The sequence below is a fragment of the Notolepis coatsorum genome (genome assembly GCF_963971535.1).
Source record: "Notolepis coatsorum genome assembly, chromosome: 8".
Lineage (NCBI taxonomy): Eukaryota > Metazoa > Chordata > Actinopteri > Aulopiformes > Paralepididae > Notolepis > Notolepis coatsorum.
The window spans coordinates 117,879,325-117,906,263 of record NC_140172.1 but is presented as its reverse complement, the minus strand read 5'-3'; the positions used below and the strand labels follow the sequence as shown (position 1 = coordinate 117,906,263).

At 45.8% G+C, this 26,939-nt stretch overlaps 1 protein-coding gene across 1 annotated transcript in view; it reads left to right on the top strand.

Annotated features, from left to right (window-relative positions):
* jade2 (jade family PHD finger 2) overlaps positions 1-26,939 on the top strand; it is a gene marked incomplete at both ends in the record, with an annotated part of 461,718 nt that overhangs the window by 206,484 nt on the left and 228,295 nt on the right. Inside the window, 1 exon segment of the mRNA XM_084320505.1 lies at positions 20,334-20,418. Within this exon segment, the coding sequence (XP_084176631.1) occupies positions 20,334-20,418 (85 nt within the window).

Genomic DNA, 26,939 nt, shown 5'->3' with positions numbered 1-26,939 from the left:
CCGCTGTTTGCAATGGGAGCAGGAGTCTCGACTCGGGACTTATTTTATTTGGAATATAATGACTTTATACGCAAAAGTAGCCTAGTTTTAAGTTAAAATATTATAAATCTACATGCCTTGAGGATGTCATTCTTTATATAGCCTGCCTATCAGGCAAAAAAAATTATTCTAACAGAAACACTGATACCGTGATATATACCGTTACCGTCTATGCTTCAAATTATACCGTGATATAAATTTTAGACCATACCGTCCAGCCCTAGGTCAGAGCATCACATTGTTGGAGACCCTTCTGCATCTAGGTACCTAGCAGGTATCTCAGGGTCACACAAAAGGTTATGGAACATGAAATTATGTTTTTGAGGCCTGGAAATGTTTTGGTCTTGGCAATTCAAATTATGCTTAGTTTTTTAGTTGTTACCGCTTTGATGCTAAGTATTTATGTTACTGACATTCTGAGTCATGTTTTGCTATTGGCTATATGGTGACATGGAGGAGGGAGACAGGCACGGCACTTTGACCTGTTGGATCCATACGAGAACGCTCTGCATCTATGACACTGTGTCCTTGTTCTGGGGTAAAACCAAGTCATGTTTCGGCGCCGACTGTGTCCTCATCAGTCCACTAGTTGACATGGAAACTTTGCACCAGAAAATAAAGACCTAAACTGTCAGTGAGGTCCTTTACATTTACATTTAGTAATTTACATTTATATTTAGTCATTTACAGTTAGTCATTTACATTTACTGTACATTTACTTTAGTAATTAACATTTCGTCAAAATACAATTTCTGGGGCGCCCTCGTGGCGCACCGCATAGTGCCTCGCACACCTACGCGGCCGTCCCGGGTTCGCCTCCCGCTCTCTGGGGATAATTTGTTGCATGTCTTCCCCACCTCTTCTCCCGTTCACCCTCTCCTCTGTCGGTCATGTCTGACCATGAAAAATAGCTGGAAAACTGCTGGGTCCGAGCCCAGCTCTCGGCGTTGCTACCAGCTTGGCTGGTCGTTCATACTAATACAATTGGCAGTATTAGGGGGTGGGAAGCTGGTGGGTGGGTAGGAAAGGAAGGGTACAACTCTGGCAGCTAACTTACTTTACTTATCCTCTTCGTCCCGGTTGGGGCATAAGGCCGCAATCATACACTGCCACTGAATCCTGTCTCGTGCTTTGGCCTGCGCTTCGTCCCAGGAAAGACCCATCTCCTTCAGCTCCATCATCACTCTCCTTCGCCAGGTGTTCTTTGGTCTTTGGCAGCTAAGGGTAAGTAACATTTGTCAAACAGTGTCGAACTTGGGTGCTACAGTTTTGAGTGCATAGTAGTAAAGACAAATTAGCATAGTTGGTAGTAATATAGGCAAGGTGGATTCCTTAGTAGCAGAGTGCATACTAGTAAAAGACAGTACAAAGGTTAGTTTCCAGTTATCTTTTCCCTGCAGTATCTTGACTGTCCTGTTCCCCAGAGGCACTGTCCTGTCCTGTTCCCCAGAGACACTGTCCTGTTCCCCAGAGACACTGTCCTGTTCCCCAGAGACACTGTCTTGTTCCCCAGAGACACTGTCCTGTCCCCCAGAGGCACTGTCCTGTCTTGTTCCCCAGAGACACTGTCCTGTTCCCCAGAGACACTGTCTTGTTCCCCAGAGGCACTGTCCTGTCTTGTTCCCCAGAGACACTGTCCTGTTCCCCAGAGGCACTGTCCTGTCCTGTTCCCCAGAGGCACTGTCCTGTCCTGTTCCCCAGAGACACTGTCCTGTCTTGTTCCCCAGAGACACTGTCCTGTCCTGTTCCCCAGAGACACTGTCCTGTCTTGTTCCCCAGAGGCACTGTCCTGTCCTGTTCCCCAGAGACACTGTCCTGTCTTGTTCCCCAGAGACACTGTCCTCTCCTGTTCCCCAGAGACACTGTCCTGTCCTGTTCCCCAGAGACACTGCACTGTCCTGTTCCCCAGAGACACTGTCCTGTCTTGTTCCCCAGAGACACTGTCCTGTCTTGTTCCCCAGAGGCACTGTCCTGTCTTGTTCCCCAGAGACACTGTCCTGTCTTGTTCCCCAGAGACACTGTCCTGTCTTGTTCCCCAGAGACACTGTCCTGTCTTGTTCCCCAGAGACACTGTCCTGTCTTGTTCCCCAGAGACACTGTCCTGTCTTGTTCCCCAGAGACACTGTCCTGTCTTGTTCCCCAGAGGCACTGTCCTGTCTTGTTCCCCAGAGACACTGTCCTGTCCTGTTCCCCAGAGACACTGTCCTGTCCTGTCTTGTTCCCCAGAGACACTGTCCTGTCTTGTTCCCCAGAGACACTGTCCTGTCTTGTTCCCCAGAGGCACTGTCCTGTCCTGTTCCCCAGAGACACTGTCCTGTCCTGTTCCCCAGAGACACTGTCCTGTCCTGTTCCCCAGAGACACTGTCCTGTCTTGTTCCCCAGAGGCACTGTCCTGTCTTGTTCCCCAGAGACACTGTCCTGTCTTGTTCCCCAGAGACACTGTCCTGTCTTGTTCCCCAGAGACACTGTCCTGTCTTGTTCCCCAGAGGCACTGTCCTGTCTTGTTCCCCAGAGACACTGTCCTGTCTTGTTCCCCAGAGACACTGTCCTGTCTTGTTCCCCAGAGGCACTGTCCTGTCTTGTTCCCCAGAGACACTGTCCTGTCCTGTCTTGTTCCCCAGAGACACTGTCCTGTCTTGTTCCTCAGAGACACTGTCCTGTCCTGTTCCCCAGAGACACTGTCCTGTCTTGTTCCCCAGAGACACTGTCCTGTCCTGTTCCCCAGAGACACTGTCCTGTCTTGTTCCTCAGAGACACTGTCCTGTCCTGTTCCCCAGATACACTGTCCTGTCCTGTTCCCCAGAGACACTGTCCTGTCTTGTTCCCCAGAGACACTGTCCTGTCCTGTTCCCCAGAGACACTGTCCTGTCCTGTTCCCCAGAGACACTGTCCTGTCTTGTTCCCCAGAGACACTGTCCTGTCTTGTTCCCCAGAGACACTGTCCTGTCTTGTTCCCCAGAGACACTGTCCTGTCCTGTTCCCCAGAGACACTGTCCTGTTCCCCAGAGACACTGTCCTGTCCTGTCTTGTTCCCCAGAGACACTGTCCTGTCTTGTTCCCCAGAGACACTGTCCTGTCCTGTCTTGTTCCCCAGAGACACTGTCCTGTCCTGTTCCCCAGAGACACTGTCCTGTCTTGTTCCCCAGAGACACTGTCCTGTCTTGTTCCCCAGAGACACTGTCCTGTCCTGTTCCCCAGAGGCACTGTCCTGTCCTGTTCCCCAGAGACACTGTCCTGTCTTGTTCCCCAGAGACACTGTCCTGTCTTGTTCCCCAGAGACACTGTCCTGTCTTGTTCCCCAGAGACACTGTCCTGTCTTGTTCCCCAGAGACACTGTCCTGTCCTGTTCCCCAGAGACACTGTCCTGTCTTGTTCCCCAAAGACACTGTCCTGTTCCCCAGAGACACTGTCCTGTCTTGTTCCCCAGAGACACTGTCCTGTCTTGTTCCCCAGAGACACTGGACTGTCCTGTGGTGGAATCCTTCCCTTAATCGGACACGTCACCTGATGTGTCAGAGTGTGTCGTCTAGTGGGCAGAGAGAGGGAAGAGCATGGCACTGAAACCACAAGTGGCTTCCAAAACGGGCCACCCAAATAAATGAGAAGCATGTTTAAATCAGCAATGCCTCCCCTCTCTCTCTTAGCTCTAACCGTCACTGTCAAAATAATGTGCCCGATGTTAAACTGCCTCATTCTTTCAGTTTTTGCATGTTTTTGCACGTCCTTGAGAATAACTGAAAAGTTGGATTATTTTTAGGCTATATATCTTATGCTGATGTATGGTATTTTTGGAGTGTTACAATGTATACCGAACCGAACCAAAAACCGTGACACAAACCGTGATACGAACCGAACCGTAGATTTTGTGAACCGTTCCACCCCTACTGACAGGGTACCTCTGGTGTGAAAATCAGTGAGTATGTGGATTATAATATTTTTCCTTTTGGGGATTATATTATTTTGGAGGGAAGATTTCCTTTGACGTGGAACTGAACTGAACGGAGGTACTGTGAGTACTTATGTTGTGGATGGATTCTCTTTCTTGTTGGTACTGGGACATCCTGGAGAGTTATTGTGGATTGTTTCTGTTGGACTGTTTTCAAGCTGGAACTGTTTCACTCACTCACTCACTCACTCACTCACTCACTCACTCACTCACTCACTCACTCACTCACTCACGCACGCACGCACACACGCACACACGCACACATGCACACACGCACACACACACACATACACACACACACTACTGATTGACTTGATTATTTGAACTGTCAATATATTTTGTGTTGCTTTTAAAGGGATGTGGTCGTGTGATTTGTTTAAGAGTGTAGAAATCAAGCCAGTATTATTATTTGAGACACATGTTTTAATGTTTTTAAATGGTTCATGAGATTTATTCTGTGTATTCTGATACATGCACCCTTTGTAGGGTTTGGCAAGACTCTGACTATTAAAATCGTCAGGCCCCAACCTGACTGGCACCCCATCAACTTTTAAGTCAAACCATTACAACACACACAGACAGACAGACACACACACACAGACACATTAAAAACCACACAAACGAAAAAGCCCCCAGTTGGCACTATAACACACAGCAGAATTGATGGGAACACGCCAATAAAATAATGAAAGATCACATAATAAAAGTGAATAGTGGTATTTATGGCACCTTCAGTGACAAAGAGCCATGTCGAGAATGACATGTTTTCAAAGAGCCCAGTGGCTCATCTTCGCAAGTGTTTTAATCTTTTATTCATCAGAGTAAAAAGCTGTAGTTTTCCTGTTAATTAATTCAAAATGAATGATGAACTCGGAGCATGTGAACAGAGAGTCCCTCTCCTCTCGGCTGACATCTCACCTCACCGTTGTTAACTTGCACTTTATTCATAACCCGTGAGGAAATTATTCTTCTGCATTTGACCCATTAACCACTCAGGTGCCTACAGGCAGCCACAGACAGGCACCCATCGTAACGCCGGTACCGTGGTCAAGGGGCGATGGCAGGAGTTTGGCACTGTGGGCAATGTTTTTTACGGTACAGGAGGAAACCGGAGCACCTGGAGGAAACCCGTGCGGACACGGGGGAGAATGCATTCATATAGAGTGCTTGGTCAGTAACATGGGTCTCCCAGTCCCTCCACTCTGCAGTAAACACAAAATACATTTCCTGGTATCCCGTTCCCACTTTATCCAATCAGGAAAGAGAACTCTACTCAAAATTGTCTGACAAAACAAATTATTAAAACCTCTTTTTAAGCAAATGTGTCCTTGAGACAAGTCAAATAATCTACCAGTGCAGTGAGCAAATTTGGCTTGGCAAGATTTCTTGAAATGAGAACAAATATTGAGGGTTCTCTTCTCCTGATTGGATAAAGTGGGAAGGGATACCAGGACATTTATTTTGTGTTTAGTGCAGAGCGGATGGACTGGGAGACCCATGTTACTGACCAGAGCTATTTAACACTTATTTTAACTAAATAAATACCACTTACAGCATCTCCAATTCTTTAAAAGTTTGATTCTTCCTTCCTTCCTTCCTTCCTTCCTTCCTTCCTTCCTTCCTTCCTTCCTTCCTTCCTTCCTTCCTTCCTTCCTTCCTTCCTTCCTTCCTTCCTTCCTTCCTTCCTTCCTTCCTTCCGACCTTCCTTCCTTCCTTCCTTCCTTCCTTCCTTCCTTCCTTCCTTCCTTCCTTCCTTCCTTCCTACCCTCCTACATCTTTTCAAAAGTCATACCGATCTCACTCTCCGTGCTTCGTCTCCCATCATGAATCTGTCACGGCAGGGCGAGCGTCACCGTGGTGTTTCTTTACAGGAGGCAACTCTCTCCAGCGTGGGCAGAGAAAGACAAGAGACAGACGGCCGTCTGAGAAGAAGAGAATTATATAACCTCTGGTCTGTCTGCCCACACGGCAAGGAGGCCTCGTGTAAACAACACACACACACACACACACACACACACACACACACACACACACACACACACACACACACACACACACACACAGATTATTGATGTTGTATGAGGAGTAGAAGGAAGGGGAGGCGGGTGAGATTTACAAGATGGTGAAAAGGATACGGCTTGGAAAGAAGGAGACCAGACAGGCTTATTATTGGGTCTCACGTTTAGGGTCATCCCTTTCTTATTCTCTCATCTTTATCTCTCTTTCTCTCTCTCTCACCCTCTCTGTTTCTCTCTCCCTCTCTTTCTCTCTCTTTCCCTCTCTCTTTCTCTCTCTCTCTCTCCTCCCTCTCTTTCTCTCTCTTTCCCTCCCCTCCCTCTTTTCCATCTGTCTTTCTCTGTCTCTGTCACATACTCATTCTTGCTCTCTCTCTTTCTCTCTATCCCTCTCTCTTTCTCTTTATTTCTCTCTTTCTCTCTCTCTCTCTCTATCTCTCTCTCTCTCTCTCCCTCTCTTTCATCCCTCTCATTCTCTCCTGTATACTCTCTCTCTCTATCTGTCTTTCTTTTTCACTCAACTATAACAACCCAGCGAGGAGGTAAAACCCACAAGATATACTATCCAGCTCCACCCCCACACGAGGCGCGTCCCGCGTAGTAAAACCAAAGGCTTTTACATGAATCAGAGGCCCGCTGGATGTAGATCTGCTCTCAGTGGCTCCTGATAAATATTCCATGGGGGCTTCGGGATCAAAGCGACATTCCGCTGTGGAGTCGTTGGGATTCCAAGGAGTGAATGATATTCCCACTTTCCCAATTATCATCCTCACAGCCATATTTCCCTTTTGATAGGACATTATTCAGTTTTTATTGCACATTGATCTACAGGAGTTCATGACCAGCAGTTTTGTCTTCAACTACAGGAATTCCTAGTCATTAAAGGTCCCCTCCCAGTGTATTTGAAACCTTACATTTTTTTTATTCAATATTGAATAACAGTTTTTATGAATATGGTTTCTCCACCAAATTGTTCAGTAAACCAGTATCTCTACGGCACAGTGGTGTAATTGTTAACTACTGTCGCCTCACAGCAAGAAGGTCCTGGGTTCGATTCCCGCTTGGGGTTGCCAGGTACCCAGGTGGGGTATCTCCCAGGTCTCTCTGTGTGGAGTTTGTATGTGCAAGCGCAGAGAAGAAATGTAATCGGCGACCCCCCCAAAAAAGAATGCATGTGTGTGTTCCCATGTGTCGCCCATCGCATGTGTGTCGCTGCATGACTACGTTGCAATGTGTGCTACGAATAAAGACTTCTCCAAATCCAGTTTAATCTTAATCTTTTATTTTTTTGGCATTTTATTGCTTTATTTCGGATACAAGTCCGGCAGAGAGGAAGGATGGGAGAGAGATATGGGGAGGACATTCGGCAAAGGTCCGGGAGTCGAACCCGGGACGGCCGCGTTGCACTACAGTGGTGCGCCACCCTTGCGCCCCAAATTTAATCTTAATTTTTATCTTAATTCATCTAGAATGCAATGATCTATGATTATGCAAATTGGCAACACGCTGGAATTTGGCAGCTTATATATAATACCTACTCAGTGTCTGCTGAAGCTAAAGGTGTCAGGTTACCACATATTGGACCATGAGAGGTTTGACCTACAGTATTTGTGACATCACAATGGTATACAATTCACAAATGTAACTCCGATTTCAGGGAAGTAGAGAGAAGCACTCCGTCTCCAGGAGAATAATGTGGCACTCTGGTGACAAGTTCTGCACAAATAACAATCTGTATAGTCAAAGACACGCCTCCAAGAGGAGTTAACCATAACAAAATGAAAAATAGACTGTTTGACTGACAAAGTTAATCACGTGTGTCTGTGTAGGGCTGAGTATTGAAAATCATATATGAATTTAAATTACAAGTACCAATTTTCATCCACACGGAACTGCGTTCTGGCAGCCTGAAGACGCTACTTTCTGAGACCGGCTCTCAGAGTGCGCAATTCTGAAGACGCCCCCCTTGCGTCACCATCTTTACAAGCGATACGTGTCTTCTCCTGAACCGATGACGTGATAGCCCACCTCTCCCTTACCCCGCGTGTGCAAACTCAGCCAAACATCACATGTTTAGGAAGCAAAATATAACAATCTCAATATCGTTGAAAAAAAGCAAAAAGGCAATTTTGGGGGTGCTGTCTCGCCTTAACACATTCCCCGCCAATCACGGTGTACAGCGATATTGAGATCAATATTTCATTTTTTTGCCATGGCATTCATAATTTATATATACACCTCCAGCGCTGCAGCTGGACCCTACGGCTAAAAAAAACAACGGCTCAATACCGCCGCCTGGTGGATGGTCGGGCGAGTTACACTGGTAAACAGGATATTGCTGCTGTGCGTCCATAAAATTCATCCGGCCGTCAGATATTGTTGCAAGGCTCCCGACAGACACAATAGTACATATCGATCGCTTTATAAACTTAATAATCGATATGATTTCGGCCTTTATTGCGACATACAAACCGGAAATGGACCTAGGCGATCGACGTCCTATACCTGGGATCTTTCACCGCCAGTCTCATTGACGCACGGTAAGAGGACACTAACGTTACTTTCAGCTTGATTGTTTATTCTTTTCACTGCAAACCGATCTGATCAATATATCACCCATACTACATAAAGCATTTACTGACTATCACGGAATTATAAATGACCCCCCCCCCCTTTCATCCGCGCATGATGAATCATAACGTATAGGATCATATACAGTTGAATTTTTTAATATAGCGTGTATCGGGAATAAACGGCAGTTGATAATCCATATATGCGTTTATGCCTATAGCTCACATTCTATGAATTACTGCAGAAAACGATAAAAACATACTTATATTCTAGAAGGTATTTTTGGAAGAATCTATGAATGAAAAAGTATAACGTTCCTACATCCTGAACGATAGATAATCGATGTTGAATGGGCCATAGTAATGTCAATTTAGCAATACAATTTAAAAAGTTATAGCCCTGCAAAGAAGGTGAACATCTCCATAGGCTTAGAGTGGTGGCAGTGAGCCTACATTGATGGATATAACCGTGGCAGGGAATGTGTTAAACAACAATGGCATCAGAGTGGTTGCGTTCGTGTTACAGAAGCTATTGAGCTTGATCGGGAGGCTACTGTGATGCAATACACGATACTAGCTAGAGATTAGCGTCACATAGCTGGCCTTTTTCTGAAAACCCAAGTAGTAGCCAAGCACATACTGTTCCATAGCATACGCCTTCAGTTGATCATGACAAATCCTCTCTTATGGGCGGCTAGGTGGCGCAGTGGGCAAGGCGCTCGCCACCAACGCAGGAGATGCTGGGCTCGAGCCCAGCTCTCGGCGTTGCTACCAGCTTGGCTGGTCGTTCATACTAATACAATTGGCAGTATTAGGGGGTGGGAAGCTGGTGGGTGGGGATCGGACGTTGTGTACAGCGACTCCTACAGGTCGGTTGGTGCGCCTGCGCAGTAGAATCAGGAAGCGACAAGGGCGGCGTGTCCCTCCCACGCAGACCCTCGCCGCTGAGAGATCGCGCTGTGCAGGTGACGGCTGCCTCCTCGAGTACCGGAGGGGACACGTGATGCAAGGCTTCGTCCACATTGCAGCTGGCTTGTGGGAGGCATGGCCTAACAACGTTCAAGACAGGGGAGGGTAGAATTGGACAATAGGAAAATTGGGGACGGGAGAAAAATAGAAAAATGGGGAGAAAAAGTAGATACAAAAAAAAATCCTCTCTTACCTTGACGATTAAAAAGCCTCCATCATTTAGTAAATAGTATTCCCATGGCTCGTGTTGAGCTGTAACCAGCGAGCTAGCATTGATGCTATGCTATCAACATTAGCCAAATAGCTAACCAACTAAATACAATAGACAGTGGTATCCTGAGGTAACGTTAAATACAGACAACGTTTGCTAGTCGAAAAGACTGGACACACAGGGACTAGTTAAACATCAATCAATTAATTTAATACAACACATGTAGTTTGAGCTGCCTCCGACCGCACCACGAAGCTATTATATTATATACGGCTTTGAGCTCTCTCTCTCTCCTGTCGATTAAAATCAGCAGCTCTTCCTCCTCCTCCGCTGCGGTTTGTGTGTCTCTCCTATCTGTTGGAAACTAGCGTCGCCTCAAAAGCACAGAACCGGACACACAAGTTATCAAAAACAATGACAACACTTCCGGTCGGGGGTTTTCAAAATAAAAGAGTGACGTCTAAAACAGGAAAGACATTTATTTTGTAAATTTGTGGCACGCACTTATTATCTTGAGACGTTTTCGTTTTTACGGAAACCTTTTTATTTTTTATATATATCTCTCTCTTTCTCCGATTTTTCTCTCTTTTCTCCCCGTCCCAATTTAGTCGTTGTGCCAATTCCCCCCCCTCCCCTACCTGGTTGTTGTGCGCATGTTCTCCTACTGGTCGGTACAAGGGAACCCTGAAGTATCCGCACGCTTCCTCCAACACGTGCAGTGACAGCCAGTGGCTCTCTTCTCACCTCATATGGACCCCAGGAAGAATAGCGCCAGCACTGCTGTGGCTAATGGGGATCCAAATAAACTTAAACTTAAACCTGGCAGCGAGGGCTCTCATTGGTGAAGTGTAACGCGTGGTGTCCGCTGAGCAATCGCCCAGACCTGACCTGTAGGCGTCGCTCTCCACAACGCCAGTTTCCACCCACGGCTTCCCTCCCCCTAACCCAGCCAAACGAGTTAGTATAGCGATCAGCTCAAGCCAAGGCAATGCTGACTCCGGGAGTCGAGACTGCAGTCTCTTGCATTGGTGACGAGCGCAATCTCCGCTACGCCACCTGACCGCCCCCACGGAAACCTTTTTTTAAATGAAAATGAAAAAGATCTAAATCGTTTTAGTCTGGACAAGGCCTTCGTGGGCTGACAGGCAGCCAAGGTCTTGCCCTGTATTGAAATATGTTTCTTCTTGTCAAATTGGTTGAAGATCGACAGCACTGATCGAGGTCAACGATCTTGAGCCTTTGGTGCAAGTCCTTGGAGCTGGTCTTGGATTTCTCCGAGTGCCTTTCTAGTTTCTATTGAGCGCCGGGCGTGAAGTCTGACGCCTGTGATGGACGTGTGAATTCTCAGAGCAGCCAGTGTTGAAGGTTGAAGTCTTCTGAAGTTATTTGGAGGTGTTTTTGCTGGGAGAAAAGGTTTGCTTTATTTCCAATGTGGGATATCACTGAAGTGAAAACATGATTGAATTATAATTGAATAGATATGCCAATGCTACCTTTATACTGTCTTTTACTATCATGCACTTTGCTACAAAATAATCGTCCTTGCCTCTATTACTACCTTCTATGCTAATATCTTTACTACTATGTAGGGATGGCACCGTTCCGATACTCAGTATCAGTATCGGGCCGATACTGGTCAAATTCACAGGATCGGATATCGGAAAAACAGGAAGTATTTCCCGTTCTGATACATGCTGTAAAGTGTGCCATCACGTCAACAGTAGTAGCGCGACAACAACGTGAGTGGCGCGGTCATGTCAGCTGTGTGGAGTTATTTTAAGCTCAAAGAAGAAAAAGGCAAAACAGCCTGTGGTGTTATGTTAATGTATGCACGCTAATATGACACAGAGTACAGGCCACCCTACTGGGTCATGGACAGGTACGCACTCGCAGGGCAGAGTAGACTAGGAGCGGATAATGGTGGAGCTACAGAGCTAACAGCTAACAACAAAGACACTCATAAATACAGAGGACTCGCATGTATACTTGTGGAATAACACGACACAGCCAAGTGTAATATCTGCAACGGAAGTATTTCTAGGGGTGGCAGCAACACTTGCAGATTCATCATGGGAGTATGCCGAGTTTATACGTGCAACGAATGCCAAGAGGAAACATTTTGCTGCAACTGACGTTGCTGGAAAACATCCAGAAGTGCGAGAAACTCCCTGAAGACGGTAACAAAGCAAAGCTGATAACTAACAGAGAAAATAACCGAATTTATTGTGCAGGACGACCAGCCCCTTTCTGTTGTTGAAAATGTAACGTTAGGTTTCCGACGCTTGCCAAACCGGAATTTTATCTCCGACACGGCTATCCCAAATAAGTACAATGTTGTGTTTTTTTTTCAAATGTAACCAAGAGTAAAGAACATAGCCCTATCAAAACAGCAGACAATGTGTATATTTTCAGCACTACATTTGTTTACTAATGATTTAAAAATCTCAGCGCATTGTACTGGAAATGGGGGCGAGGACAAGAAGCCGTCATGAAATCGCTGTAGTCTTTAAATATTTGAACAAAATAAAAAGCAGCAGCTCTATTGCAGATTTGAATGTATGCTATGTATTTATTCTTTTAGGGTAGTAGCATTTGTTTCACAGTTTTAGCATGATGTTTTATAGATGGCTAGGTTAAACACAGGTTTATGTTTTTAAGAGGGGGGGGGGGGTAGGATCGGGATCGGATCGGTATCGGCCTATACTTAAGGCTGTGATATCAGTATCGGGAGTGGTATCGTGCCATCCCTACTACTATCAAGTTTCAAGTTCAAGTTTCTTTAATAGTTGTCATACAGAAGTACAGAATACTTTTATACAAAATGCTTCTTACTGTTACGCTCCAGAGACTGTGCTAGACAAGATAAGTATGAAATAAAATAGTATAGCATGTAGAATAGAAGTAAAAATAGAGGTCACAGTGTTCAGTATAGACATATGTACAATGTTCGATGCAGAATAGAAGTAACTGAGTTACCATACAATATACAATATACTATGCAATGTACTAATATACAATACTATATAGTGCAGAGCAGAAATGGGATGAGGTACAATTTAGGTACAATTTACAGTAAGGTGTACGAGTTGTAGTGCAAATCCTTTACCAATAAATATAAAGTGTAAAGTGTGTTTCGGTGATCTAAAGTGTGGAGAGTGGGTGCTGCAGTGTGTTGTTTGTTTAAGTGAGTGTGTACGTGTGGGTGTGTGTGCTGTGTGCATTTGATGGTTGTTGCATAGTGTTTATTGTTCGATGAGCAGCCTGATGGCCTGGGGATAGAAGCTTCTTCTGAGTCTTTCTGTGCTCGCCTTAAGACTCCGGTATCGCTTGCCTGACCGCAGCAGTTCAAAGACTGTAGCACCCAAGCTCAACACTGTTTGACAAACATTGTTACTTAGCTGAAAGAGTTGTACCCTTCCTGCTGACTTGTTGTACAGAAATTGTAAGTCGCTTTGGATAAAAGCGTCAGCTAAATTACTAAGTAAATGTACGCTAACGAGTGACAGAGATCCACATACAATATTGTTTTAGTTTTGAGTGTCTTGATACACTCTCAAAAAGGATGCGTTAAAATAACACACTATCCACATACAGGAAAAACAACACCCTGTGTGTCTTATCCACACACTATGTCAACGACAACCCGTGTAATTTCTTTTCAACACGTATCTAAACTCATCTGTGTGAGTTTAGTTAAGGTCAACAACGCACACCCTGTGTTATTTTAACCCGTCATTTTTTTTAGAATGTTCCCTCTCGAAGGCCTCAGAAGGGATGGTGCCACTGCCACTGACACACAGACAGCAGACTGTGCCGCCATGCCGTGACGTCTATCCATCACCCGTCTATTGCAAGGTCATGGATTCTGAGCACTTTTTAATGGCTCTGTCTTGAATGGTTACACGCGCGCACACACACACACACACACACACACACACACATACTGTATGCGCACGCACACTCACACACACACACACACACACATACTGTACGCGCACGCACACTCACACACACACAGACACACACACACATACTGTACGCGCACGCACACTCACACACACACACACACTGACATGATGACCACATTGCATCATACTCGAGGGGGGGTATAATAATGGGTGTGATGTGCCCTGCTGTAGGCAGTGTTTTCAGTCCTGGTTCACAGAGGAAGCTGTGAGTCTCTTGGATACAGACGATTGATTCTGCAGTCTTGTCTTTATTGCACCCATAAAGCCTGGGTAAACGAGGCCCACATGCACAGGGATTTGTTTACCTATGATGTGTGTGTGTGTGTGTGTGTGTGTGTGTGTGTGTGTGTGTGTGTGTGTGTGTGTGTGTGTAGGTGTGTGTGTGTGTGTGTGTGTGTGTGTGTGTGTGTGTGTGTGTGTGTGTGTGTGTGTGTGTGTGTGTGTGTGTGTGTGTGTGTGTGTGTGTGTGCGCGCGCGCGTGCCAGTACTGTATATGTGTGCATAGTGCGCGTGTCTTGTTTTCGTATCTGTTTGAGTGTGTGTGTCTCTGTGTACGACTGGAGGGGTTGTGTGTGTATGGTGGGAGGGGGGTTGTGTGTGTGTGTGTGTTCACGTGTGACAGGAAGAACATGTTGTTTACTGACTTTGTGTCAGTGGTTTACCTCCAGTCTCACATCCTATGAAAGGAGATGAATAGACACGATAAGAGACAGATACTGTGTCCTATAATATAACATCAGAATGTACATCCACTCCTAACCCTCTACCTCATCTAAAGCTCCTCCTCTAAAGCACCTCCTCTAAAGCTCCTCCTCTAAAGCACCTCCTCTAAAGCTCCTCCTCTAAAGCACCTCCTCTAAAGCTCCTCCTCTAAAGCACCTCCTCTAAAGCTCCTCCTCTAAAGCACCTCCTCTAAAGCTCCTCCTCTAAAGCAGGGGTTCCCAAAGTGGGGGTCGCGAGCCGCAGCGGGGGGGGGGGGGGGGGTCAGATCGCCAGATGATTTCCATATATATTTTTTTTACATTTTTTTTATGCAGTCAGGCCACTGAACTCGGAAGCAGGCCAGGCCAGTGTTTCTAGTTGCAGCAGCGCAATAGTTAGATAACCTAGGTGGGGAACAACCAGGAGATCACTGCAACTCACACAAGTTGGAGAACTATCTCTCTCTCTCTCTCTCTCTCTTGCTCTCACACACACACAAAGGGAGCCGCATGTGATTGGTGGAGGCGGGACCCTTACAAAAAACTGTTGTTGCTAATCATTGACACATGCTAGCCTGTAATAATCCCCCCAGAAAAATCTACTTTGCATTTGATATATTGCAAATATATGCCATCACACACACTGGCATTTAAAGGGTTAGAATTATGAAATGAATATGTGGTGTTATGATCAGGGCTGAAGTTGAATAAAAGATTGTATTTTTTTCAATTACAAAAAAAATTAAAATCCATCAAAATCAGTGTTGTTGCTAATCATACATATGCTAGCCTGTTTTTTTAACAATAATTTGTGATGCCATCACAAACACTGGCATTTAAAGGGTACAAATATATAAAAAACCTGCACCAGAATGCAGGAAATTAAGTCTTTGTAACAAATAAATGTCCTGGTGGGGGACCCCCAGACCCCCTGCTTAAAAAGTGGCCTGACTGGGGCTATATTTTGCACTATATTTCCTGGCCTGAATGATTTCCCCAGTCCGGCCCTGGTTAAAAGCCTCCAATGCTTATTAGTGTGTGTGCGTTTGAACGTTTGCATGTTTCAACCATACATTTCCATTTATAAAATATAAAAAAATTATAATTAAAATGTTTCATTTTATTTTTTAACCTCCTATAATAGTGGGGGTCGCGGCTCTCTGACACCGTTATTTGGGGGTTGTGGCCTGAAAAGTTTGGGAACCCCTGCTCTAAAGCTCCTCCTCTAAAGCACCTCCTCTAAAGCACCTCCTCTAAAGCACCTCCTCTAAAGCTCCTCCTCTAAAGCTCCTCCTCTAAAGCACCTCCTCTAAAGCTCCTCCTCTAAAGCACCTCTAAAGCTCCTCCTCTAAAGCACCTCCTTTAAAGCTCCTCCTCTAAAGCTCCTCCTCTAAAGCTCCTCTAAAGCTCCTCCTCTAAAGCACCACCTCTAAAGCTCCTCCTCTAAAGCTCCTCCTCTAAAGCACCTCCTCTAAAGCTCCTCCTCTAAAGCACCTCCTCTAAAGCTCCTCTTCTAAATCACCTCCTCTAAAGCTCCTCTTCTAAAGCTCCTCCTCTGAAGCACCTCCTCTAAAGCTCCTCCTCTAAAGCTCCTCTAAAGCACCTCCTCTAAAGCACCTCTAAAGCTCCTCCTCTAAAGCACCTCCTCTAAAGCTCCTCCTCTAAATCTCCTCCTCTAAAGCACCTCCTCTAAAGCTCCTCCTCTGAAGCACCTCCTCTAAAGCACCTCCTCTAAAGCTGCTCCTCTAAAGCTCCTCCTCTAAAGCACCTCCTCTAAAGCTCCTCCTCTAAAGCTCCTCCTCTAAAGCACCTCCTCTAAAGCTCCTCCTCTAAAGCTCCTCCTCTAAAGCACCTCCTCTAAAGCACCTCCTCTAAAGCACCTCCTCTAAAGCACCTCCTCTAAAGCACCTCCTCTAAAGCTCCTCCTCTAAAGCACCTCCTCTAGCACCTCCTCTAAAGCTCCTCCTCTAAAGCACCTCCTCTAAAGCTCCTCCTCTAAAGCACCTCCTCTAAAGCTCCTCCTCTAAAGCTCCTCCTCTAAAGCACCTCCTCTAAAGCTCCTCCTCTAAAGCTCCTCCTCTAAAGCACCTCCTCTAAAGCACCTCCTCTAAAGCACCTCCTCTAAAGCACCTCCTCTAAAGCACCTCCTCTAAAGCTCCTGTCAAGTTATGTTTTTTTTTTCCTTGGTACCAGTGCTGCCCAAACTTGAAAACGGCTTGAAACCTCAACAGAGGACGCTGGGACAACTCGACTCCAATTTTGCAGATTTTAATGACTTCTCATGGTCCAACACATCATCATTCCAAACATGTTGAAGGTAGCATCATTGAATGTAGCATCATCAAAAGTAGCATCATCGAGAGTAGGTTGAAAACCTTTTAAAGGGGAACTATCTTATAAATGACCTTTTCCAGTGTTTAGGGTTATTTTCTAGCTATGTGGACTTATAGTAATAGGATCTATGTCTCTAATTCTCGATTTGGCGCATTCTTCCAATTCTCCTCTCACAATAATGTCCCTCCCTCAAGTGAGTCATCTGAAAATTAGCGTATTCGGGACGTCAGATGGTGCATATTTGCATAATAAAACCCGCCCCCCTCTAGCTGCCAGCCGAACGAGAGCGAGAGAACTGTAAACACTCTCCTTCTCCCTCTCGAGGAAGTCCACCACCACGCTGCGCCACAGCTCATGCTCCCGAACCGAGAGAGAGAGAACTGTAAACACTCTGCGTGTCCTCCCGGCTCCCTCTCCCGGGAGGACACGCAGAGTCAGAGTGTTTACACTTTTTTTTTCTCTCTCTCTCTCTCTCTCTCTCTCTCTCTCTCTCTCTCTCTCTCTCTCTCTCTGTACTGTATACTGTATGCCTCACTCTTTGTACTGTATATGTGTGTGTCTTCTCTCTCTCTCGACTGACTGTCACTCTCTCTCTGTGGACTGACTGTCACTCAAAGTGCTTATGGGCGGAGCCAGGCCATAACAGCCTGATTTCTTTTTTTTTTTAAACTTTGACCAGTCAGCTGGTTCTTTTAGCGTTTATCGCTTTTTCTCTGGTCAAGCATGACCGACAGAAACAGGTTGAATGGGGGTATAGATCGGGGAAAGACACTCTGAGAAAGTACGGCTAGTCCGGGAGTCGAACTCGCTACCCCAGATCCGTGACGCGCACGGTTGTCCCCGACGCCGAAATAGCGTTCGAGGTACGCGGTGAGCTACTGGAGCTCCCCAACAGCCTGATTTCTTGAGGCTGAAAAATTATGGTTTTGAGTACTTGATTAGAAATATAAACCAATGCATTTTTTTTGAAAAAAAAACGTACAGATGTCTTCAATAGACTCACAGGAATTGTGTAAAGTTGCCAAAATAGTGCTAGGAATAGTAAAATAGTTCCCCTTTAAAGAAAAACACAAAAATTTGCCACTCCACAAATAACAAGTGCATGCCAAATAATCAAATACACTTCAATTGTAGTATCTTCAGTATATGATTATTTCTTCCCTCCAAACAAATTTTATATATTTTTAGGCTATTTTACAGACCAAATCCATTTGTTTGAATTTCAATTTAACCAAATTAGTTTACCAACCTTCCAAATACATTTAAATTTAAATTTAAACAGACCAAATCAATTATGTTTGAATTTCATTTAACCAAACAATTGTTACTTGATCACAATGGACCAGATCCAACCCAAAGTACACAAAACAACTTGCCAAAAGGCATCCCCTCCTATCTAGTTACACAGTACACCCAAACATTCATTAATTGGAATGATTCCCACACAATTGCCACCAACCCAGCCCTCCACAGGTACAAATTATAGTGATTTAAATTGACAATTACACAACTACAAACATACATACCAATGGCGTCTCTGGAGTGATTCCTTCACTGAACCCTCTTTTACTGGTCTAAATGGGCAATTTTTACCCACTAAAGGAGCCCAATCCTTCCCCTGCACAGAACTTTTTCCTCCCTGCCTCTCCACTCCAAGATGGCATTTACACCTGAATTGCATTGCTGCTCATTACCCTCTGCAGCAATCAACTCTCATCACAGCAGCTCAGGGTTGGCGGCCATCTTGTCATAAATCATACCCCTTAGAATGTATTAGGAAAAATGAACCATTCCCACATTGTATATATATAATATAAATAATATATAATATGAAACAAACATAAATGTAGACATCGTCTTAACAGCACATCCTCTAAAGCACCTCCTCTGAAGCTCCTCCTCTAAAGCACCTCCTCTAGCACCTCCTCTAAAGCTCCTCCTCTAAAGCTCCTCCTCTAAAGCTCCTCCTCTAAAGCACCTCCTCTAGCACCTCCTCTAAAGCTCCTCCTCTAAAGCTCCTCCTCTAAAGCTCCTCCTCTAAAGCTCCTCCTCTAAAGCACCTCCTCTAAAGCTCCTCCTCTAAAGCACCTCCTCTAGCACCTGCTCTAGCACCTCCTCTAAAGCTCCTCCTCTAAAGCACCTCCTCTAAAGCACCTCCTCTAGCACCTCCTCTAGCACCTCCTCTAGCACCTCCTCTAGCACCTCCTCTAAAGCACCTCCTCTAGCACCTCCTCTAAAGCACCTCCTCTAAAGCACCTCCTCTAAAGCACCTCCTCTAGCACCTCCTCTAAAGCTCATCCTCTAAAGCTCCTCCTCTAAAGCACCTCCTCTAAAGCTCATCCTCTAAAGCACCTCCTCTAAAGCACCTCCTCTAGCACCTCCTCTAAAGCTCATCCTCTAAAGCTCCTCCTCTAAAGCACCTCCTCTAAAGCTCATCCTCTAAAGCACCTCCTCTAAAGCACCTCCTCTAAAGCTCCTCCTCTAGCACCTCCTCTAAAGCTCATCCTCTAAAGCTCATCCTCTAAAGCACCTCCTCTAAAGCACCTCCTCTAAAGCTCCTCCTCTAAAGCACCTCCTCTAGCACCTCCTCTAGCACCTCCTCTAAAGCTCCTCCTCTAAAGCTCCTCCTCTAAAGCACCTCCTCTAGCACCTCCTCTAAAGCTCCTCCTCTAAAGCTCCTCCTCTAAAGCTCCTCCTCTAAAGCACCTCCTCTAAAGCTCCTCCTCTAAAGCACCTCCTCTAAAGCACCTCCTCTAGCACCTCCTCTAAAGCTCCTCCTCTAAAGCTCCTCCTCTAAAGCACCTCTCAGTCTAAAGCACCTCCTCTAGCACCTCCTCTAAAGCTCCTCCTATAAAGCACCTCCTCTAGCACCTCCTCTAAAGCTCCTCCTCTAAAGCACCTCCATTGGCTTCCTGTCTTCCACTGGATCAATTGCAAAAACCCCGGTCTTCATTTGGATGCAACAGCTCAAACAAAATTACCATGAGTCCACAAAGTGGGTCACTATGGGCCAACCAAGTCACTTGATAGCAGATTTTGAGTCTTGATGCTCAGATTTCCATCTCAGGGAGACAGTTGTGTTTATAGATCAACTGTCTGAGATCACTGGAAGAGCATGATGCTAATTATATATTTTACTGCAGATTTCCCTATAATTCCAGACGGATACTCGTATCATTTGTTGTGTCTGTTTAAAACGTGTGCTTCGTCTGCCGCCTGGGGAGATAAGTTTGAAACTCAGAGAAGTGGGAGAAAAACAACTCCATGGTGTATTTTCGTCAATGAATTTCAAACAAGTTGGCCTCAAAGGAGAACTGTGTCGTGGGAACCATCGAGACCTGGAGCACTGCTTGGAGATTGTAGTTGTGATTTATGATGACAGAACAGAACAGAACAGAATAGAATACGGTGGTCGCCTCACAGCATGGTGGTGTAGTGGTTAACATTGTCGCCTCACAGCAATAAGGTCCTGGGTTCGATTCCTGCTTGGGGACCAAGTTGCCGCGTTGCCAGATACCCAGGTAGGGTATCTCCCGGGCCTTTCTGTGTGGAGTTTGCATGCTCTCCCCGTGCTCGCAAGGGTTTCCCCTCCAGCTAACGATGCCGTGTCCCTGACAAAGACGGACGGCAGCACTTGGATTGGTCACCGGGGCGTGGCCCACGCCGTAACCCTTGTCTGCTCCCGGCTGCCCTTGGGGGCTGGAAGGACAATGGGATGGTTCAAGCGCAGAGAGACATTTCATCGGCGACCCAATGCATGTGTGTGTGTTCCTGTGTGTCGCCCATTTCGCATGTGTGTGTGCATCTTCAAAGACTTCTTCTTCATTTACATATATAGGAAATGTTTTGTAATCTAATAACAAATGACAAATGTGGATTCAGCTAGCCAGTTGACCTTTTTTTTCATCCTCCAATCACAGCTGTTGGTTCCCTCGGAATATATCAACTGTGCTGGTTAAAATGCTTCATGTCCTGGTTGTCTCGCTTCCTCCTGTCAGCTGGCCAGACTAGCGTCTTTCTCCAGGCTACTAGGCTTTTAGCGGCTAGGGAACGACTGTAGTCAATGAAAGGTTTCTGGAGGCTGGTGTGTGTTTGTGTTTTTGTGTGTGTCAAACACTGCATGTGTCAAATACTGGGGCTACGTTATGCCTTTGCACATACATACAGAGAGACAGACAGACAGACAGGCAGGGAGGAGACAGACAAGTAGACAGACTGGTAGGCAGGAGGAGACAGACAGACAGACAGGGAGGAGACATTATGCTAAAACAAACAGACAGACTTCAAACAAATAAACACACACACACACAAACAGTCAAAGAGACAGAAGGAAAAACAGGCAGACATAAACCAACGACTCTCCCTGAAACCCTTGCCAGCTGGCTGATCTGATCCTGCTTGTCCAGACTTACTCACCGTATTTTCCTACTGTCTGGAGATCACAGCTGTGCTGCTGATGCTGCTGCTGCAGGGCCACACCTGGTCCGTCAGGTTGATCCAGTAGAACATCTGCACATCCATAACCAAAGCTGCTGCTGCTTCTGCCTGGTAGGAAACACTGTGCTTCACACCCAGAGATCGAGAACGAAGGTAGCGCATACAGTATGACCACCTTTGCAGTCCTTTGACTCCTTCGAAAGAGAAGGTGTGTGTGCATGTATGTGTGTGTGTGTGTGTGTGTATGTGTGTGTGCCTGCAGCATATACTGTATTGTACAGTATGTGTGTACTACTGTATGCGTGTCTGTGTACATGCTACTGTATGTGTGTGTGTGTGTGCAGCATAGAAACCAACAAAACAGTGGAAGACGGAGCATGCAAGAAGGATTCTATGGAAAGTGTGTCAATGTTACCACGGAAAGTGTGTAGCGTTGGAATACCTTATCGTGTGTGTGTGTGTGTGTGTGTGTGTGTGTGTGTGTGTGTGTGTGTGTGTGTGTGTGTGTGTGTGTGTGTGTGTGTGTGTGTGTGTGTGTGTGTGTGTGTGTGTGTGTGTGTGTGTGTGTGTGTGTGTGTGTGTGTGTGTGTGTGCATAGACTGTAGTGTAAGTGGTGGAGGTGTGAACACAGTGCAGCTGCAGGCTGTTTCTGAGATTGTTGAGATTTGCATGGTTTTACATCAGACAAACATTCAGCAGAAGACAAAGAGAGGGGGGGCTGACAGGGGAGGGAGGGGAGATATATAGACCACAGGGGAGGTGAGGTGAGAGGAGGAGAAGAGGAGGAGGTGAGGTATATAGACCACAGGGGAGGTGAGGTGAGAGGAGGAGAAGAGGAGGAGGTGAGATATATAGACCACAGGTGAGGTGAGAGGAGGAGAAGAGGAGGAGGTGATGTATATAGACCACAGGTGAGGTGAGAGGAGGAGAGGAGGAGGAGGTGATGTATATAGACCACAGGTGAGGTGAGAGGAGGAGAAGAGGAGGAGGTGAGATATATAGACCACAGGTGAGGTGAGAGGAGGAGAAGAGGAGGAGGTGATGTATATAGACCACAGGTGAGGTGAGAGGAGGAGAAGAGGAGGAGGTGATGTATATAGACCACAGGTGAGGTGAGAGGAGGAGAGGAGGAGGAGGTGATGTATATAGACCACAGGTGAGGTGAGAGGAGGAGAAGAGGAGGAGGAGGTGATGTATATAGACCACAGGTGAGGTGAGGTGAGAGGAGGAGAAGAGGAGGATGAGGTGATGTATATAGACCACAGGTGAGGTGAGAGGAGGAGAAGAGGAGGAGGTGGTGTATATAGACCACAGGTGAGGTGAGAGGAGGAGAAGAGGAGGAGGAGGTGATGTATATAGACCACAGGTGAGGTGAGGTGAGAGGAGGAGAAGAGGAGGATGAGGTGATGTATATAGACCACAGGTGAGGTGAGAGGAAGAGAAGAGGAGGAGGTGATGTATATAGACCACAGGTGAGGTGAGGTGAGAAGAGGAGGATGAGGTGATGTATATAGACCACAGGTGAGGTGAGAGGAGGAGAGGAGGAGGAGGTGATGTATATAGACCACAGGTGAGGTGAGGTGAGAAGAGGAGGATGAGGTGATGTATATAGACCACAGGTGAGGTGAGAGGAAGAGAAGAGGAGGAGGTGATGTATATAGACCACAGGTGAGGTGAGGTGAGAAGAGGAGGATGAGGTGATGTATATAGACCACAGGTGAGGTGAGAGGAAGAGAAGAGGAGGAGGTGATGTATATAGACCACAGGTGAGGTGAGAGGAGGAGAAGAGGAGGAGGTGATGTATATAGACCACAGGTGAGGTGAGGTGAGAAGAGGAGGATGAGGTGATGTATATAGACCACAGGTGAGGTGAGATGAGGAGAAGAGGAGGAGGATTTGATTTTGATTTGATTTGATTACAGATCCCCCTTAGCTGGTGCCATAGCAACCAGCTAGTCTTCCTGGGGTCCACACAAAAAAAACCATACAAAAACAATTATTATTGCCAAACAAAATGATTAAAAGTCAGTACTCGACACACATTGTAATAAAACCTTAAGTAATGTTAACTGTTGATGTAGCCTCAGAAAGCTAACGTTAGCTCCACTCCTAAAAGGACATGGTTCCTTTTCAAACTGCCGATCGAAAGGGCTTTAAAGACATGGCCAAAGCACTGGATCCAAGATACGCGTTACCTCCCTGCAGACACTTGAGAAAAGGTTTAGCATTTTCCTATTGCAGTTTTGCACAATAAATATTCTTAAAATACCTCTGTACTATGTGAAATAATATGTCCTAGTAATACAAGAGTACAGTACTAGCTGCCTTACCAGTGTTTTACCCCTTCAGAAGCATTTATATAGAAATCTTAAGATAAGTTAATATACCGTGATATATACCGTTACCGTCTATGCTTCAAATTATACCGTGATATACATTTTAGACCATACCGTCCAGCCCTGTGTGTGTGTGTGTGTGTTTATTGGTTCCCAGTGGGTCAGGAAGAGTTCCCGCTAGACTATAGAGACTAGACGCTGCCTTGAGGACCCCCCCCCCCCATCTAAAAGAGTTATACTTTTATTAGTTTCACTGGCAACACCAGTCACATGGGTCTTTATTAAGCTCCTTCGGAGGCTTTTGCAAGCTGTCAAAGAGAACATTGCTGACGGCGATATGAACCTTGTATTTCCAATAAAGCTGGCTCAGGTACAACTTCTCAAGCCTCGGATGTTTCTTCCTTTTTTATGAAAAGAAATGTATGTTGTTCAAGTCTTTGTGGATCACAGGCGGTGGCACAGTGGTGTTGCCTCACAGCACGAAGGTCCTGGGTTCCAACCCCCGCCGGAAGGTCCCATGGTGCCGGTCCACGTGTCCGGGGGGGGTTTCACTGTCCCGTACAAATGAGAGAAATTCCCGTCAAATATGAGCTGTGTTTATTGAGCTTATTGCAATAACATTATACCGGATACTTAACACATTGGGCGCCGGGGGTTGTGCCCATCATTGTACCCGGTCTGCCACCGTTGAAAGCCTATGGAGATGTTTACCTTCTTTGCATGGCTATAACTTTTAAAATGTTATTGCTATATTGACATTACTATGGCCCATTCAACATCGATTATCTTTCGTTCAGGATGTTGGAACGTTATATTTTTTCATTCATACATTGTTGTGTTAATACCGTCTAGAATATAAGTATGTTTTTAAGCTTTTCTGCTGTAATTCCAAAAACGCTAGTTATAGGCCGTGATATGATAGATTATCGATTGGCGTTTCTTTCCTATACACGCTATATTAAAAAATTCAAATGTATATGATCGGTATACATTATGCTTCATCATGCGTGGAGGAAAGGGGGGGGGGGGTCGTTTATAATTCCTTGATCGTCAGTAACGGCTTTATTTAGTATGGGTTGATATGTTGAGCAGATGGTTTGCAGTGAAATGAATAAACAATCAGGCTGAAAATAACGTTATATTCCTCTTACCGTTTGCCGATGAGACTGGAGGAAAAATATCCCAATTATTTGACGTCGATCTCCTACATCCATTTCCGGTTTGTATGGCGCAATAAACGCCGAAATCATATCGATTATTGCGTTTCGAAAGCGATCCCAATGCACTACTAGAGTGTTTGTCTGGATCCACGTAACAAGATGTGACTGCCGGAGGGATTTCCTCGACGCACCGATCGCCACTTCCGGTTTTGGCGAGAGTGTAACTCGCCCGACCATCCACCAGGCGGCGGTATTGAGGCGTTGCAATCTCATACAGGGTGCCGCTGCAGTCCGGAGGGAGGCTGGATGAATTATGAATGCCATGGCGAAAAAATTAAATATTGATCCCAAAAACGATTTACGCCATTGTTGGCGACCAATGTGTTAATGCTCAATCGTCAATCAAAACAGTCACAGTTTACCATTTTGTAATAAATTAAGGTTACATTACTCCCACTCTGTCTGCACTGCAGCAGCTCTCTCCACTCATGGAACGGCAGATTTCTTGAGAATAATACGTGGCGTAGTAGTGGGCAAGGCGCTCGCCACGAATGACGGAGACGCTGGGCTTGCCTGTTCGAGCCCAGCGCTCCACATTGCTCTCAGTTTAGCTGGTCGTTCATACTAATACACATTGGCCGCATTAGGGGGTGGGAAACTGATGGGTGGGGATCGGGCGTTGTGGACAGCGACTCCTACAGGTCGGTTGGTGCGCCTGTGCAGTAGAATCAGGAAGTGTCGGGGGCAGCGTGAGCCTCCCACGCGTTACTCCTCGCCACTGAGAGATCGAGCTGCGCAGGTGAAAAGATGCGACTGCTGTTACCTCAAGTACCGGAGGGGACTTGTGCTATGTATGACTTAGTCCACATTGCAGCCGGCTTGTGGGAGGCAAGAAACAGCGTTCGTGACAGGGGAGGGTTGAATTGGATGATACGAAATTGGGATGGGAGAAAATATAGAAAATGGGAGAAAAAGTGGATAAAAAAAAAAAGGGAAGTGTAGTCTGACGTCACTTTAGTTTCCCGCGCGGTCCACCCGTATAGGGATTTATCATTGGGAAAATGTATTATCGGCTATTGTAATAATTCTGCCTCATGAACATTGGCAAGCTTTACATTTTGCACAAAATTTGTTCCCTTCTATCACTAGCATTATTGTTTAAGCATTTTTGGTTGAAATAAAGTTAGTTAAAAGGTGGTTTCATTTGTCATTAAAAAAGAACTACACTTACCAGTAGAACGCCTGTCATTCAGTGCTGTCGCCTAATACACGTCACGTCGTCACACAGCCATTGTGCTATCAGTGAACGAAAACATAAACGTTGTTATTTTGCTACTTTTACGATTAATTGCGATTTTTTTCATGTTGAGCTATAGATTGTGGATGAATACACACAGAAAGGTACACCGTGCCAATGTTCATGCTTTATTTGTTTTAAACGAGACGATTTTGAAATGCGTCCATTGAGAATACATTGCAATTTCAAGTGAGGTGGACCGCGTGGGAAACAACAATGACGTAACCACTACACCTCCCTGTAGTAATAATTAAGGTTACATTACCCCCACTCTGTCTGCACTGCAGCAGCTCTCAACACTCATGGAACGGCAGATTTCTTGAGGAAGGAAAGGAAAAAGCCGAGAGTGTTTGGGTCCATGTAGCACAACTTAGGTCGCTTTCACATATAGTTTTGGTGGACTCGGTGCGGTTCTGGGGGTGAAGTTGCAACATTGTTGCATTCTTCATTTTGTTCGCCTGCTTTCACACAGATATCTGTCAGGCGGACCGAGACCTTCTGAACAATGTCACGCGGTCGAAAAGGGCGCTTGTCTATTGGACAGTGGAAATGTGTGTGTGGCTGCGATCCCGTGTGTGCGCGCGCGCGCGTGTGTGTGTCTGTGTGTGTACTGCGGAGCCCTCCAGATCAGCGGAGCCGAGTTTTGACATGGCATTGATCCATTGTTCTATTGAAGCACATTACCACCATCCTCTCGCTAAACAACTTGTAGACCACAGTGTTTTTATGAGTGCCCACAAGTAGCTGTTTTAATAATATAATAAGCCGCGCGCCTCGGTAATAATAATAAGCCGCGTTTTTTCTTCCTTCTTCCCAAGATGCACAGACATATATAGATAGATAGATAGAGAGATTAGATGCAGTGTGCTTGTTTTGCAGTGAGTGCTGCGAGCAGTGGTAATAATAATCACTTCCTATATTTGGTTCGCGTTTGGTTCGATGAAGCCGAACCGAGA